This window comes from Coffea arabica, chromosome 7c (genome assembly GCF_036785885.1).
Source record: "Coffea arabica cultivar ET-39 chromosome 7c, Coffea Arabica ET-39 HiFi, whole genome shotgun sequence".
Taxonomy (NCBI): Eukaryota; Viridiplantae; Streptophyta; class Magnoliopsida; order Gentianales; family Rubiaceae; genus Coffea; species Coffea arabica.
The window spans coordinates 6,732,321-6,747,673 of NC_092322.1; the positions used below are offsets into that span (position 1 = coordinate 6,732,321).

General features: G+C 38.1%; 2 protein-coding genes across 6 annotated transcripts; both read left to right on the forward strand.

Moving 5' to 3' along the window:
- The first annotated feature begins 446 nt into the window (after nt 1-446).
- On the forward strand, nt 447-6,586 carry LOC140003905 (U-box domain-containing protein 5-like). Of its 3 annotated transcripts, XM_072057421.1 has the most exons (7): nt 600-1,088; nt 2,205-2,281; nt 2,609-2,794; nt 3,583-3,690; nt 4,045-5,162; nt 5,547-6,228; nt 6,308-6,586. In XM_072057421.1, the coding sequence occupies exons 2-7, from the start codon at nt 2,225-2,227 to the stop codon at nt 6,344-6,346; spliced, it is 2,190 nt and encodes a 729-aa protein (XP_071913522.1). In that variant the 5' UTR covers nt 600-1,088; nt 2,205-2,224; the 3' UTR covers nt 6,347-6,586. The 3 variants fall into 3 exon arrangements, with proteins under 3 accessions (XP_071913521.1, XP_071913522.1, XP_071913520.1); XM_072057420.1 differs by lacking the exon at nt 600-1,088 and adding an exon at nt 447-572 and having other exon boundaries at nt 5,547-6,586; XM_072057419.1 differs by having other exon boundaries at nt 601-1,088; nt 5,547-6,586.
- A 5,278-nt stretch (nt 6,587-11,864) lies between these two features.
- Nucleotides 11,865-14,578, forward strand: LOC140010766 (uncharacterized). Of its 3 annotated transcripts, none has more exons than XM_072058181.1 (7): nt 11,866-12,757; nt 12,864-13,079; nt 13,193-13,327; nt 13,414-13,485; nt 13,587-13,796; nt 13,876-13,976; nt 14,202-14,578. In XM_072058181.1, exons 1-6 carry the CDS (start codon nt 12,392-12,394, stop codon nt 13,936-13,938), a joined length of 1,062 nt encoding a protein of 353 aa, XP_071914282.1. In that variant the 5' UTR covers nt 11,866-12,391; the 3' UTR covers nt 13,939-13,976; nt 14,202-14,578. The 3 variants fall into 3 exon arrangements, with proteins under 3 accessions (XP_071914283.1, XP_071914282.1, XP_071914284.1); XM_072058183.1 differs by having other exon boundaries at nt 11,871-12,757; nt 13,879-13,976; XM_072058182.1 differs by having other exon boundaries at nt 11,865-12,757; nt 13,876-14,578.
- The last annotated feature ends 775 nt before the right edge of the window (nt 14,579-15,353 follow it).

Here is a 15,353-nt window from a genome sequence, read left to right on the forward strand (position 1 = left end):
TAGCATTTATGATCAAAATATATATTCTATTTATAGCTTCACCCAATAAATTCTTCAAGGCAGGGAAAAGAAGAAAATAAAAATGGTGAAAAGTGAAAACTATGCATTAATTTTTTAATGTATTTTTTTATACTAATAACTACAAATTCGTGACATGCCCGCAACAAAATAACCTGAAATGTGAATGAAAAATTTATTTGTCATGAATCCATGTATGCTACATAAAACAAACATTTGTACAAGTGATCGCCTAGGAAAATAAGTTTCGAGATTTTCTTTTACTGTTTTACTGCAAAGAATACAATAAGTTAACAAAAGAAAGAGTTACAAGAAGAAAAGCATGCTTCTTACGTCTTTATCCAGATTCCCAATATCCCAAGGAACTAGCAACAAAAATTGAAAATTGACTCATTCCACAAATCCTTCTTTGAAATCGTAACGTTGTGATAAATATTTCCATGGACCAATCATGAGCTCAATTTGTATAGGTTTTTGGTTAGAAAAGTGGAACCAAACAACCAATAATTTGGCAGATGATGATGTAGTCTGCTTTGTCTCGTCATCTGTAGTTGGTAAGGCCATTTATAAACCTTTGGTTCAACAAATTTAGAAAGATGCAATTTTTAACAATATTTCTAGTGAGGGTTAAGGAGTGAGGACGTTCTCCAACTTCTATCATGCTCAAAAATTGGATTCAAGAAAAATCATGAGAGGCTGCTGGACCGAAACTCCTGTTCTTTTGCTCTAATGGGTGAACCAGATACTTCTTTGTCCTTTCTTTTGCTCTCTCAATTTCTCTTCATTTGCTCAAGAGAAAGGGGGTAGGAGCGTAGAAAGAGGAGAGAAGAGGACAGGACAGGAGACCTACATCTTTATGATCGTCACCATCCTTTTTCTCCCATGACCCATGAATTCTGGACTATTGTAGTCTTCTTGAAGCATAAAAATAATATCTCGTCACCTTTTTTTTATCTTCCCATGTGGGATGGTGAGACTTGGCTCTTACTAGTCTTTTGGAGTTGGGAGTTATCATTTATCTTCATTGGTTTTTAATCTTAGCGGCTTCTGCAAAAGGGGGAAGCTAAAAGGTGAGTTTGGTTAGGCCTCTGCTTTTTTTGTTAGGTATTTTGGTTTGTGGGGATTCGTTCTACGCTTGTGTCAGAAGGAAGAGGGATTTCTTCCGGTGTATGTTGTCATAGAAAAGATTGTCCTTCAGAGAAATCAGAATTATGAACTGAGACTTTGTTCTAGTGAAGGAAGGAAGGAAGCAATTTGCTAAATCTCAGTGGGAAGTACCAAGAAGTTTTTCCTTAAAGCTTAAGTCTTTGTCTGAGCGTGGGGGTTTGATAGTAATTTTGAGGTTTCGGTGAAGTGGGTCGCGCTTGGTTTGCACAATTAGTCTCTGGTGGTGTCGAATGTCCGTGTATTGGATCATTCTGTTGGACAAAGCCAGTTTCCTTCTTGTGTTGAACTTGCTGTTCCTGTTAACCAACAACCAGAGGATAGAAACTTTTCTTGTTCAGCCATTTTCCTTGGCATGTGTTTTCTTTGCTTCCTTCAGACCCCTATTTTTAAAATGATTCCCCTGTCTGTACCCTTCCTTCCTAAAACAACAGATAATCCACTTGTTCTGATGTTTACATTTTTACTGCCTGTATTGATGTCTTATCATTTGTTAATTCGCTAAGACGCTTTTTGTTCTTAATTGTGGGAGTTTATAATTAACGATAACAAATTTGTTGGGAAAAATTATGTTACTTAGAAGGGGAAATTGAATACTTACTTTCACATATTGCTTCAGTATGGATTTCTTATGTCAGTTAATCCGCCTGCCACTACTCAGCAGAATTTGTAAAAATCACTTTGTATCTATTTGCTGCAAAGCAAATGAATTTGAAAGCCTTTATGTGTAATATAGATCTTATAGCTTGTTAGTTCTGTTACTAGGCATAAGATCAAAAACATCTCTCTTGTTTGATTGTATGGTTAAGTGATAAACTCTTGTTGGTCTGAGGTATGAAACTCCCATCCGAAATGGATGTGCCTATTTTTGTCATCTGATCTTTGTAAATATGATGTTTTAAACTGCTTTTCTCAATAAATCCAGTTTCTCCATTGTTTGCCATCTTTGCTGCATCTGAGTGCAATTGTCAGCAATTCCTCACATATTGATGTTCACATGCTTGGCAATTTACTACTTGCAGGTTTGAGTTTCTGTTGACTTATGGGGAGTGATGTTTTCGAAGTTACAGAAGCTCTGCCATCTCTGAATGACATAAAGGTATGGATGCATGTTTGATATGTAGCATGTACCTAAAATATCATACTGTTCTGATAGGTTTCAAGGGCAATGATGCTAATACACTAGCAGATGAAAGCTAACACTTAACATGGATATCTTTTCCTTTTGGAAAGGATGCAGTGGATTTATTCTGCAACTTGATTGGTATTATTATGCTGCATTTCTTCTTTTTTCTGGTCATGAGGGACATCAATTGATTCTCCAAGCGTAATTATTGCTAGAGTTGCCAGTTCTCGATTTCCTTTCCATTCCTTCTACCTAATCTACTCTCAGTTGGAGTTAATATTTTATTGTCCTACTATCCAGGTGCATCGTCTCATGTGCGCAGAGTTAATAAAATTGATAAATAGCGTTTCGAAAATACTTCCAGAAACAGAAGAAGCCCGGCCTGGGTGCTCAACAGGAATAGGGGCACTTTGCTCATTGAACAAAGCAATTGGTAAAGCCAAGTTGTTGCTTCAGCATTGCAGTGAGTCCAGCAAGCTCTACCTGGTAAGTGACTTATAATTACTTCATGGTGGGAATCTTAATTTATCAGATTTGTTTCAACATATTGCAGCTGAATGAGATTTGCTCAATTTCTTGAAATAAAAGAAAATAAAACTGCATCAGTGCTTTGAGTACTTTTGTGAAGTTCACATGGTCAAGTTAAGATTCTTGCTGTAGATGAAGAATGTTAGGAAAAAGCTAATGGACAATGTGATTCAATTTCCTTATAACACATTGTAGCTTAACCAAGTTCTGTGATATTAGTTCCTGAGTTGCTTTAGCATACCATTTTCTTTCTTCTCATTCAATCGTCCACTTGTAGCTTGTCAAATTTTCGTTCTCTAGCCACTTCTCCTCAATTCTTTTGTCTCTTATATTGTACTTATACCTCTAAAAAACTTCACTTTGTTTGGAAAGACCTGGCCTAATGCAGTTAAATGATCCCAATAAACGACTTCTTCCATGTGCATATTCTTCAGCGGTTTTGATATCTGTATCATTAGATTGTTCTTGATACTTAATAAAGAATGCAGGCAACATAAAGACAGAAAATGAACATTGAAGAACAAATGAAATGAAAAACTTGGTGTCTATAGCAGCAAACTCTTATGACTACAGGGTCAAAAACACTTTATGTCTCTCAGTGTAATTAGTTATGTTTTTTGGATACTTTTGTTGCCTTTAGTACTTGGTTTTAGGAAACGCATATGTACATGGATACAGCTCAAACAGACAAGTCTGAGAAATGGTAAGGAATTTACTTTACATTTTCATTTCAATACTGATTTCAGGCACTAACAGGAGATACTATATTGACAAGATGCCAAAAGTCAACGAATCTGCTTGAGCAAAGTTTAAGCCAGTTGCAAAATATGGTCCCTGTAATGCTTGCTGCAGAGGTTAGACAAGAACACTTTATAGTTTAAGATATTTCATGTCTAGGTTTTCAATTGCATGGTAGCCTCTTGAATAATTACCATTTTGATTGATGAAGGATGGCTTTTTCTGGAAAAGCATGTTGATTAGTATGGACTCTGTGAGCTGTTTGATTGGTTTATGCCTACTAAAGTATACAGCTTTCTTTTCTTTTGTTGAGGGCTAAGCCTGCATTTTTTTCGTACTGACTGTAAAATCACTTTGATTGAATCTTCTGGTCTCTCAATCTTGTCACTCTTTCTGTTTTCTTTTCTCACTTTGGTCCTTAACTAGGTAAAACTGGGATTTTTGACATTCATGGGAATTGTTATCTGCAGATTTCAAAAATAATTTCTGATCTAAGAGTTGTGGCATTTAGCTTAGACCCTTCAGAGGAGGAGGCAGGAAAGGTTTTGTGGGAGTTGCTTCATCAGTATAGATCTCCAACAGATTCAACAGAAGAAACTGCATTTAAGGCTATCCAAGGTGCTACAGTGAGGCTTCATATCAATTCCCAGAAAGACCTTTTGATAGAGACAAGATCCATCAGGAAGTTGCTTGACAAAATTGGGCAAAATGAGCTGCCAAAAAGGAAAATCTTATTATTCTTGCAACATCTTCTGAAAAAGTATGGGAAGTTGATTGTGAAAGAGCAAAAGGAAACAAAATTGATGCAGCATGAAGAATCCATTCCATTGTCAAGCTCTTCTGGTCAGTCTGTTGAAGTTGAATCTCGGCTGCTAGATAGACCTGATGAGGCTCAAAGTAACACGCGGAGTACTCCTGGAATTCCAGAAGAATTCAAATGTCCTTTGTCGTTGAGATTAATGTATGACCCCGTTGTTATTGCTTCAGGGCTAACATTTGAAAGGATGTGGATTCAGAGGTGGTTTGATGAAGGTCATGATGTATGTCCAAAGACTCCAAAAAAGTTAAGCCAGTTGTCATTGACTTCAAATACTGTCAGGAAGGATCTAATTTCAAAGTGGTGCGCAAAAGCTGGAGTAACTATACCTGATCCCAGCATGCCTGCAGTGTATCAACCACTGGAAACTTCATCAACGTCCATTGCCAGCTTGAGCAGTTCTGTGAATGATCTAGCTCTTCCTATAGATTTCAGCAACTCATCTATTCGAGCTACATATGCTGGACAGGGTTCTGTTACTTCTCATGCTCGGATTGCGAATGGTGTGAGATTTCAGTGTATTGGAAGTGCACATGAAATCGATCTGGAGATTCTGTATGAAATGGATTCACTTCCTTGGGAATACAGGTGCAAAGTGGTCAAAGATATTCAGAGCTTTTGGAAACATGAAGATCGATCTTGTAGCTCAATATCATGTGAGAATTTGATTCCACCACTTCTAAAATTTCTGAAGGATGCCGATGACGCTCACGATGTGGAAGCTCTGAGATCTGGATGTCTTTTGCTGTCAGCTTTTGTTAAGAAATGCAGGTAATCAATCTGCTAATCCTTGAGAACAATGCTGTGCTAGCTGCTTTTGGTAGAATCAGTTTTGTACTTATTTGAACAACATTAAATTCAAAATAAAATTTTCTTGCATTAAATTGCATGATTCTGACATGTTAGCTGCTTGTTGCTTTTCATGCTTGAGGGTTATATGTAACTTTCATAGGAAGACTTCTATTTGTGCAATGTGATGCCGATTGTTGCGTAGTATTAGTAATTGATATATGCACATACAACAGGTGTACATCTAGTCACAAATTACATAAAAAAAAAAAATACATGATTGGAATTTGCCTCAACCATGATGATGAATGTGGTTTTAGATTTTCCTTTTCCCTCATGTTAAGTCCTTTTGAGCGCTTGTTTCAGAAGCAGTACTATACCATGCTTGGAAGAAGACACATATGCACTGTTGGCCTCCTTTCTAGACACTGAAGTTGCTGAAGAAACTATTGGTGTACTGGAGGTTTTATCTTGCCACCAACCCTGTGATTATGAAATTGCGGCATCTGGTGCACTTCATCATATACTAAGAATACTTGACAAACAGATATCAGGACTACAGGAGCCAGCCCTCAAAATATTGTGCAATTTGTCAGCAAAGAGTAGAATTAGGTCCTTTATTGTTCCTGCTGACTTCATCCCCAAGTTGGTTCCATATTTCGATGATAGTGCTCTGGCAGGGTACAGTGTGGCTATTCTGAAGAACTTGTGTGACAGTGAAGATGCCAGAGCTTTTCTAGCTGAGACTGATGGCTGCATTGCCTCCCTTACTAAACTACTTGAGAGTGACAGTCAGGAAGACCAGGAATATACAGTAGGTGTTCTTCTTTCTTTGTGCTCCCAACGAATTCAATATTGCGATCTGGTCATGGAGGAGGGTGTAATTCCTGGTCTTGTTGCTATATCCGTCAATGGGAATAACAAAGGGAAGGCAATGTCAGTGGAACTACTACGACTCTTACATGATGGAGTAAGTGAAAGTGAAGATTGCCATGACGTTATTAGAGACACTAGCCCTCATTCCAAAGAAAGGAAATCTTCAAGTAAGGTACAAGAATTTTTTGGGAAAATGTCGAAGTTCTCAAAACATGGAAAGAAAAAGTAATATGCAGGTCCTTTTTCCTCAGGCAATCAAGACTCAACTTTTAACAGATTCTTGGATATAACCAGGTAAGATGTTTCTTGCTTTAGGCTAGTTAGTTGGTAGGAGTGGTTGAGAACATTCATATATTAGAGAATGGATATAGTTGATTCCCAGTGGTTGTGTAAGATTTTTTACCAATACTGGTTTGCTATCCTATTGTAGCTAAGGTCTACTGTTTGTAACATAGCTGCAGGGCTTTTGGTATATGTTGTGTATAAATGTACAGATCTATGAGATGGATGTAGACTTCTACTTTTGTCGATTTCTTGTAATGCTGATGTCATGGTAATCATCTCTAATTACCTGTTTGTAAAGTTCCTTTCACATGCGTATTTGTGCAAAAGCATGGCATATGCGATTCATTTGTCATTTGTCAAATTGAGCATCCTTTTTCAAAAGAATAAAGCATTTGTCATATTGGTAATGGCATTATTTAGACTTAGAAAGACTATATTAGTAGGATGTCCAATTGAAGTGATTGTCCTTTTTGATTCATCAAACTAAGAAGTCAAGCAGCAGCAGAAGTTTAGAAGAATATTGGTGGAGTATGGACCTTAAGGATATGTCCCCATTTATTGATGCGTTGCAGCATGTAATCCTTTTAGCATGACTGGCTCCTGTGTGTTTCTAACTTTGGTTGATGACCTCAAGTACGTGCACAAAACTGCCCCGAAAAATTTCTTAGCTGTAAGGGTTAATCACTTTCTTTGTGCCCGGCAAAGCAAGAAATCTTTCAGGGACAACTTTCGAAGTTTTTCAAACCATTTAGACTAATAATAATGGGGGAAGAATTATCTGAACCAATACAATGAACTCCGAAGTTTCAAGTGAACACCAAATTCAGACCAGCGGACCATTTTTGTTTTTTTCCACTTTTCCTCTTCAGTTTCTTCATACCAATCTCTTTTCCTATTTTTGCATGCTGTGCATGGTGAAAAGCTAAATTCTTATAAATCAAAACATTGATTTTTTGTTTCTTCTGTGAGAGGTGTAATAGAGTAAGTGCTGTTGGAGAAGAACTTTGGACAGTTAGCAGATGCCTCGACAGTAGAATCGCACCGGTTCAAGCGAAGTTACACATCAAGCAATCAACTATAATAATCCAATGTTATCAGTGGGATTGCGTCTGATTCATTTTTCAGGCATCAATTACTTAATTAACTCGGGATACAATCATAAAAGAACATACAAACTTATAAATAAACCAGGTAAATATGTCAACGTGGCAATTGGCACAGAAAAGAAAGCAAGGCTAATCAATAAAAATCTTTCAGAGTACCGCAAAAAAGCTACTAAAACATATTATTGCTCAAGCAATCTGGCCTTCGACTAATAGTATAACTTGATGGCGCTCCTGTTGAAGGTCAATGATCTTGGCCTACAAAACCCTGCATATTGCTCAAATAGCTCTTCTAGGGGGCCTAAACCCCCTGCATGTAGGACCAACTTGCTATATTCATTCCCCCTGGCCCTGGTATATGGTTTTGATCAAATGGCTGGAGCATTGATTCATTTAACTGGTATATTGTCAGTTGACTGCAATGTCTGGTGCCAATACTATTATAATGCTTTCAGGTGGCTTCTTTTCCCCTGAACTTTAGTTTGCGTCCGCTCAGGGCTGTCAAAATTAACCGAGCAAATTTTTAATGCTTTTAGAGGGCCTTTGTCCTTGTTCCCATGCTTAAGATCATGGGACCGTAATTCCCTATCCATGTCTTTTGCTTGCTTCCTTCTCGACCCCAATATCATCGTCTCGTTGGAAGCACATTGATTACAGATCTTCCATGTCTAACAGACTACTACTTCTCATAACCCTTGATTTGCGATATCTTTGAAGAGAAAGTGATAGAATCATGTAGACCAGTTGACAACTAACTTCTGAAGAGGTTGGCAGGTTTTCCGCCTGAACTAGAAAAACAGTGTCTGACGCTTGAAAATTATTTCATGAACTGATACCAGGTTGCCACGGAAAGATTATACTTACTAATCAAACTATCCAGTTGTAAGCACCATCTAGCTCAGGTGGAGTTATGATTAATTTGAAGAAATCCTTAATGCAAATTGCACCACTTACAGAGTCATTCTGTTTTGGAGTTTAATTAACTAGTTTATCCCTGAGGAGGGGGACGGGGAAGTTATTTTTCTTAGTTTATCTTAACCCATTATTGAAAGAGAACTGAACGATCAAATCATCATTACTTTTAACCCAAATGTTTATGTGAACATTTCCGGAATCATGGGATTAAGTTCTAGGTCATACACCTTCCTATGATGAAGATTCTTGAACTCATTATGGATATTCCCTTCACACCCAATGCCTAGGTCCAGGCTAAACTTGGAAAAGCCAGACTAGATTGAAATATGTCAAATGTTTGTTGGCTGGGAAGACAAATGCATGGTGGGGTGGGAAATGGGAATCATTGCCTTGTGGGGTTTGAGTGGGCTGGATTGCAGAATGGTAGCCTATTAGTAAGTTATGATATGAGCGTTAGGTATGTGGAAGAATTGGGAGATGAAGCAATCAGAAGAACACATCCATCTCAAGACTGAAGTTGATGAGATCCTCCCAACACAGCCCATTGCTTATCCTCAAAAAAAAAAGAAAAAGAAAAAAATCATTCCTCAATTTATTAATTCAGAGTTCTAGTCAAAACTAACTGTTGCTGGGGCCCCTAAATCTACTTGCAGTATCAATCTTTTAGCAAATTAATGTGATCTTGTCCCTCCCCTCCTCCTGGATGTTCTTTTCATAATCCTGTTATCTTTGATTTTTCTTTACTCTTTTCATCTTTTTACTAGTAACTTGCATTGTTTCATGCTGTCGATTTTTGATTAGTTTTTGTCTCTTGCTGCCTCTTATTTGGCATATTCTTGTTTCTTTTACTGCTTCTCAGGAGTTAAACAAACAGTAGAATGGGGCTACTGACCAACCAAGGCAGCAACATCCACTAGTATAGTAATGTAGTAGTGTTATTTATCCATGCATGCATCCAAGAAAAGCCATCGAGAATATAGGACTTCTTTCTCCTTATCCATAACGCTGCGGTTCTGGATAAAAATGTTTCCATCTACGGATAGTTTTTCTCTTTCTTTTTCTTTTTCTTTTTTGGAAAGACACAGATAGATAAATTTTATCTATGCGATTTTAGCTGCAGAGATCAGACACAGAAAGAATTGTTTATGCAAACAATACTAGTTGTCTCTTGATGTCCCCACAAACACTTCCCTTGCATCTTTCTTCTCCACAATTAAACACAACATAGCATGTGAAGTATATGGAAAGAAGGATGGTGCATATCCTGATGATGTTGACAGATACCCTGTTCCACAAGCGCTTGCAAGCTAGCTTCAATCTCCCCACCCCCCCCCCCTCTCCCCTCTCCTCTTTCGTCTGCTTCTCCTTCCTTTACCATTTTCTGACGGAGGGCAATAAGGAGAACCTTGTTCTGCATCCTGATGCTGATAGATGCACGTATGTATATTGTATTGTATAGCAGTGCTTTCTCTTCAAAACAGAGTGCGTAAAGGGACCAAGAATTTTGTTTAGGAATTGCATGTGCTCCTTTTCTTCTTATGCTGCTTTTGACGTTTAAACCGATTCAAAAGAGAAGAAACAAATCAAACAATCATTCATGAATTCATACTTGTTCACATCTACGATACAGGATACAGAAAATTTTCAAAGAGAAGTTATTAAGCAGCAGTTTGGTTGCTTTGTATATCGAAATTTCTTTAATTTTGTTCGCGGACAATAGCATGAAGACTTAAAAATCCGTCTTTTATTTATACTAGCAATGGATCACGTGCCTTGCACGTGAACGTAGTGCTTTTAGATTTTTCTTTTCCCTTAAAATTTTTAGAATATCAACTGTTTTGAAGGAATAAATGTAATTGAGACAAAAAAGATGTGATATTTAATATTTATATTATGTTTGGATTGTCAATTATTCCACTTTATTTACACGCACTGATTTGCTTGCATCATCAACACATTTTCCAATCACCTTTTTATCTCACATACATCATATCAAAAAAGGTCTACAGCACTTTTTTACAAAATTTTCGCAAATAATTTACAATACAAACACGTTCAGCTGCAAGGTCCCGCAATCATCCAATAAAAAGTGGGCTCTTTTACATCTCCATTTGGTGTTAAGGTTTTCCTTCAATTCCTCAGCCCCTCTCCTTTTTCTTGATTTTTTTTTTTTTGGGTTTATTGTCCCACTAATTAAACCTGTTGATTCCCATCGTTCTTAAGAAATTTGGCTCTACGGAATTGAGAGCGAGATAGTAACAAACATAAATTATTATTGTCATAAAATTAGGAGGAGTCCAAAAGGGCAGAAGGCTTTTCCTCACTAATTGGTTTTTAACAAAGCCGAAGGGTGTTCAAAAAATTCATCAAACAAATTGTGGATTCAAGGTGGCATATACAAAATTGGAAACCGCGGGTTCTTTCTGGTGAGTCCACTTTCCCAATATGGACTGTGGGTCCTTAGCCAATCTAGGCAACAAACCTAATGGGGCTCCACTTAGCGTAATGAAGGTGTTAACAATTAAACATAAAATTGTGGATGATCCTGTTCCCCGAGCGATTGATCACCATCGATCATTTTTTTAAATAATTTTTTCTTGACGAGAAAGAGAAGTTTATCATACAAAGAAGGAGAAGCATATCAGAGCAAAGTTCATTATGCAAACAATAAGGAGAAGTATTAAAATATAAGAGACTAAACTAATTGTGTCAAACAAATCTAAAATGGCGATTGCCCAAAAAAAAAAAAAGTTTAAAACTGTGCCTCCGTTTCGATTAGTTATTTTTAGTGATGCTTTTGAAATATTTTACTGTAATAGTATATATCAAAAACTTTTATTGTATATTTATTTTTTGTAATATTTTTGGAGGGATTTTAAGAATATATTTTGGTGTATCTTTTAAAAAAAAAATATTTTTAGAGTATTTTTTAAAAATTAATACTACCACCCCAGCCCCTCACTCCTTTCGCCTCCCCTCCTTCTTCCCCTTTTCCTCCCTCTTCCCCTTTCTTCTTCGCTTTCCCCTCCCACCCTTCTCAATCTGGTCGTGGCCAAATCACGACCAAAAAGTTGTGACCTTTTGGTCACGATCTGCCCTTCGTGACCAGATCGTAGTCGAGGCCTTGTTTGGTCGCAGCTAGATCTAAAGGGAAGGGAGGGAACGAGGGGAAGAGAAGGAGAGGAAAGAGGAAGAGAGAGGAGGGGGATGAAGAGGGAGGAGGTGGTGGGTGATGGTGATAAGTGAAAAATATTGCAAAAGTTTTATATATATATATATTTTTTAATTTTTTTTAAAAATTTAAAAATTATTTTTTAAATTAAAGGGGTTGAATGAAATTTTTTTAAATTATTTTTATTTATGTATTATTATAACAATATATTTAAAAAGCTAGTTTTTGAAAAATAGGTAATCCAAACGATCTTGGACTGCAATTATGTTATTAACCAGTAACTATTAGTTGGTTTACTTTTCTTGGATCTATTCAAAGTTTAAACAAGCTTAGCTCGGTTCAACCCCTTCCTCGAGCGTTGGTGGCCTAGCGTTGGCGTTCTTTGGTCACTCTTTATGGCCTATCCTTCCGCCGTGGCTGGAAACTAGTGTTCGAGCACTGGCGTTCTTCAGTCTTTCTGGCCCTTCCTCAGCCCTGGCTGGAAACTGCCGTGAGCTTTGGAAGGTGCAGAACGCCGTCGATACCAGTCCGTTTACCGTTAGCAGCCACCGGACATTCTCACATGGTAGTTGCACCTCAGAACCACTGGCCATCGGTCCCACCCCTCGCAATCCTAAACCCCACCATTTTGTCCAAACCATCCAAATATATATTCCTTAATATCAACCCCTCCGTCCCCACCTCCCATCTCACCCCTTATCTTCTCCTTTATAAATCACTCCTCCCGCAATTCATTTTTTTTAACGCCGTCTAACAAATTCCTCCCCCCGGCCACATTCACCATTTCATCTCTGGCGCTCATCAATTATTTCCCACCTTTCCAGCTTTCCTCACTAACTTGCGCGCCACCTTGAATTATTATGTTACACTGCATGCAGACGCCGTCACCGGAGAACTTCACCGCTGCCGGCATGATCGCCGATATGAGCGTACTGGAAAGGCAGAGAGCAGTGTTGCAACGCCTTTACCAGCAGCAGCAGCATCAACAGGACATGCATTCTTCGCAACCCACAACATCATCAATGCCTCTGTTTCAGTACCAGAATTTAGTGAATCCCTTGAAAGTTCATCAAGAAAATTCCCCCAATTTCGGGTTCACCTGTTCCGAAATCACGACTACTAATACTAATTTGGAAATGGATCACCATCAACTATCCTGCTCTAACGTTACTGCTGCTTCATCTAAAACTCATCATGTTGCTCCCAGCAAGAAAAGGAAAGCAGAGGTTGGTAAATTAAATACTCTACAAACCTTGCAAAATTCGGATATTCCAATGCTATTGGAGTAATTTTTAGTGCGCTTGATTGATTGATTTATTTATTTTTCGGCAGTTTGATGTAGAAGAGGAGTGCAAGGACAAAAGGGTCGAAGGAGAAGCAGGGGAAGTACAGTCAGGGATTACCGTAAAAAGTGAAAAGGAAAATTCAGGGAGAAATTCCAGGGAAAATTCCAGTTCCAAGGCTTCAGAGGTGGTTCAGAAGACTGATTACATTCATGTCAGAGCGCGTCGTGGTCAGGCCACTGATAGCCACAGCTTAGCTGAAAGAGTGAGTCGCTCAGTGTTCTACCAGTTTGCCAGAGACTTCAATGTTCTGGGAATTACCATATATTCAGGCTAAAATACTTTGCTAAATTCGTTTAAACAAAATGTCTATTTCAGGCTAGGAGGGAGAAAATTAGTAAGAAGATGAAATGTCTACAAGATTTAGTCCCTGGCTGTAACAAAGTTACTGGGAAGGCTGGCATGCTGGATGAAATTATTAATTACGTTCAATCTCTTCAGAAACAAGTTGAGGTAAAATCTGGAATTCGACTTTGGAGATTCTTGATTTTGTTAATCGGCCAGACGTGTTCATGACTTCAGTTGATTGTACCTTGCAGTTCCTTTCAATGAAATTGGCTACTCTGAATCCGCGGCTAGACTTTAACGTTGACAACATCTTTGCAAAAGAGGTTAATATCAGCGTAATCTTTCCACTTTTTGAGTATTATACTTCTTCGGTGTAAAGAGAATTTTAACATGTAAAACTGACATTTATTTATTGGGATTGTAGTTTCCAGCTTACATCGCCAGTTTTCCGACCGCGGCTACACCGATAGAAGTGGTTCATTCAGCCTTACTACAGTTCAATCAAGGGCAACAAGAACCCACAAGTTCAGGGCCTGATATGGCAATCAATCCTGCTCAGATGGTGCCACAGAGAACCGGAACATCCTCGTTAACATTTCCGGAAGCATATTTTGATTCAATTTCTAGTCTGTCCGTGAGTAACTTTATTCAAATCTTGCTGCTTAATTTGTCCAAGAACTTACTCTGATGACTACTTCACTGTTAAATTGCAGCAGACGCCAACTTGGGACAGCGATTGGCAAAGCTTTTACAACAATGTCGTCAGCTATCATTAAGAGTAAACAGTCAATTTCGGTCTCACTTTACGTATAGGGTGAGTATTTAGTTAGGTTTTGTGAAATTGTCAGATTTGTTGGATACGGCAATTGGCAAGTCGCTTTATGCAATCAATTACTAATATTCATTTATAATCACGAGGAGCTGCGTAAATTTGTAAAGTCGTAAATACGATTGCTGTGCAAGTTATAGACATCGCTGTCATTGATCAATCCTCTTCCTCAGAGGTTTACTAAAATTATATGTTATGATATACCTGCAGCCTAGATAGCAATTACTAGTTTACTACTACAATGGAGCAGGCAGGGTACCTTACCTTCTTCGCCAGTGCTTCTTATCGTACATTTCAGCGAAGCAGATATCAGCAACATGGCTTAAAGCCTCAAGATTTCAAGTTCTGTGATTTTAAGATGGAGTGCCAAAAAAATTTTTTTTTTTTTGGACATCAGATTAACTAGAATGTTGGAGAAAAAAAAAAATTTTTTTTTTTTGCTTCTAATTTAGCTATATAAATTGGTCCCCTCATTCAATGCGATTTTGCTTGCAGAGGAGATTATTTGCTTGTATAGTAAATCTTGGTACCACTGGTGAGATTTGATTTATATAATTGTAATAATAGTTCTGATTCTTGATCGTGTTCCACTGGATGACAAGTATACATACATGTTTCTATCACGCATATCTTTATACTACTGTAAGATACGATGGAGAGACCAAATTGCAATTTCACCACCGCTTGGCCCTCCGCCAGAGTCCCCCCGGAGAAGAAATTCATAGAAAAGAAAGAGAGAATAATGCTGGACGGCGAAAGGGGTAAGGTAATTACAGTTGGGAACTTTTAAGCAGAGGGGGGATGGGGGTGGGGATAAGCAAAAGTGGTGGGGGACGAGGTGAATGAAAAGGAAAGATGGTTTAGTGGTCCAATTTGCAGTTGTACTTGAAAGGGTTGCTTGTGAGTGGCTTTCCTTGCTATAGTGACCTCACCACAGAGGAGGAGCCACTGCCACTTGAGAGGGCCAACATTTCGGACAAGGTGTTCCTTCCTTCTCCATTGCGAAACAGGTTTTTAGAATGGCATCATCATTGCACTCGCACATGATGAAAATTGACAAAATTTATTGAGGCCACTTTCCTCCTACTACTGGCGTTGTTGCCTGTATAACACCAAGATACCAACTTTTACATGGGTGGGGTGGGGTGGGGTGGGGTGGGGTTGGGAGACTGGAGACGTATCTATTAATGTACTAGTAATTCATTAAAGACTCGTACTTACCTGTTATTATGGAGGAGCTGATGAGCTATGAGATTTTTCATCTCAAGTTCTTGATATAAATAGTAGATAAACTGATGAAACACTACTACATATTATTAGTTACTGAGATAATCTGAAATGCCTTGTTTGGATTGCCATTTT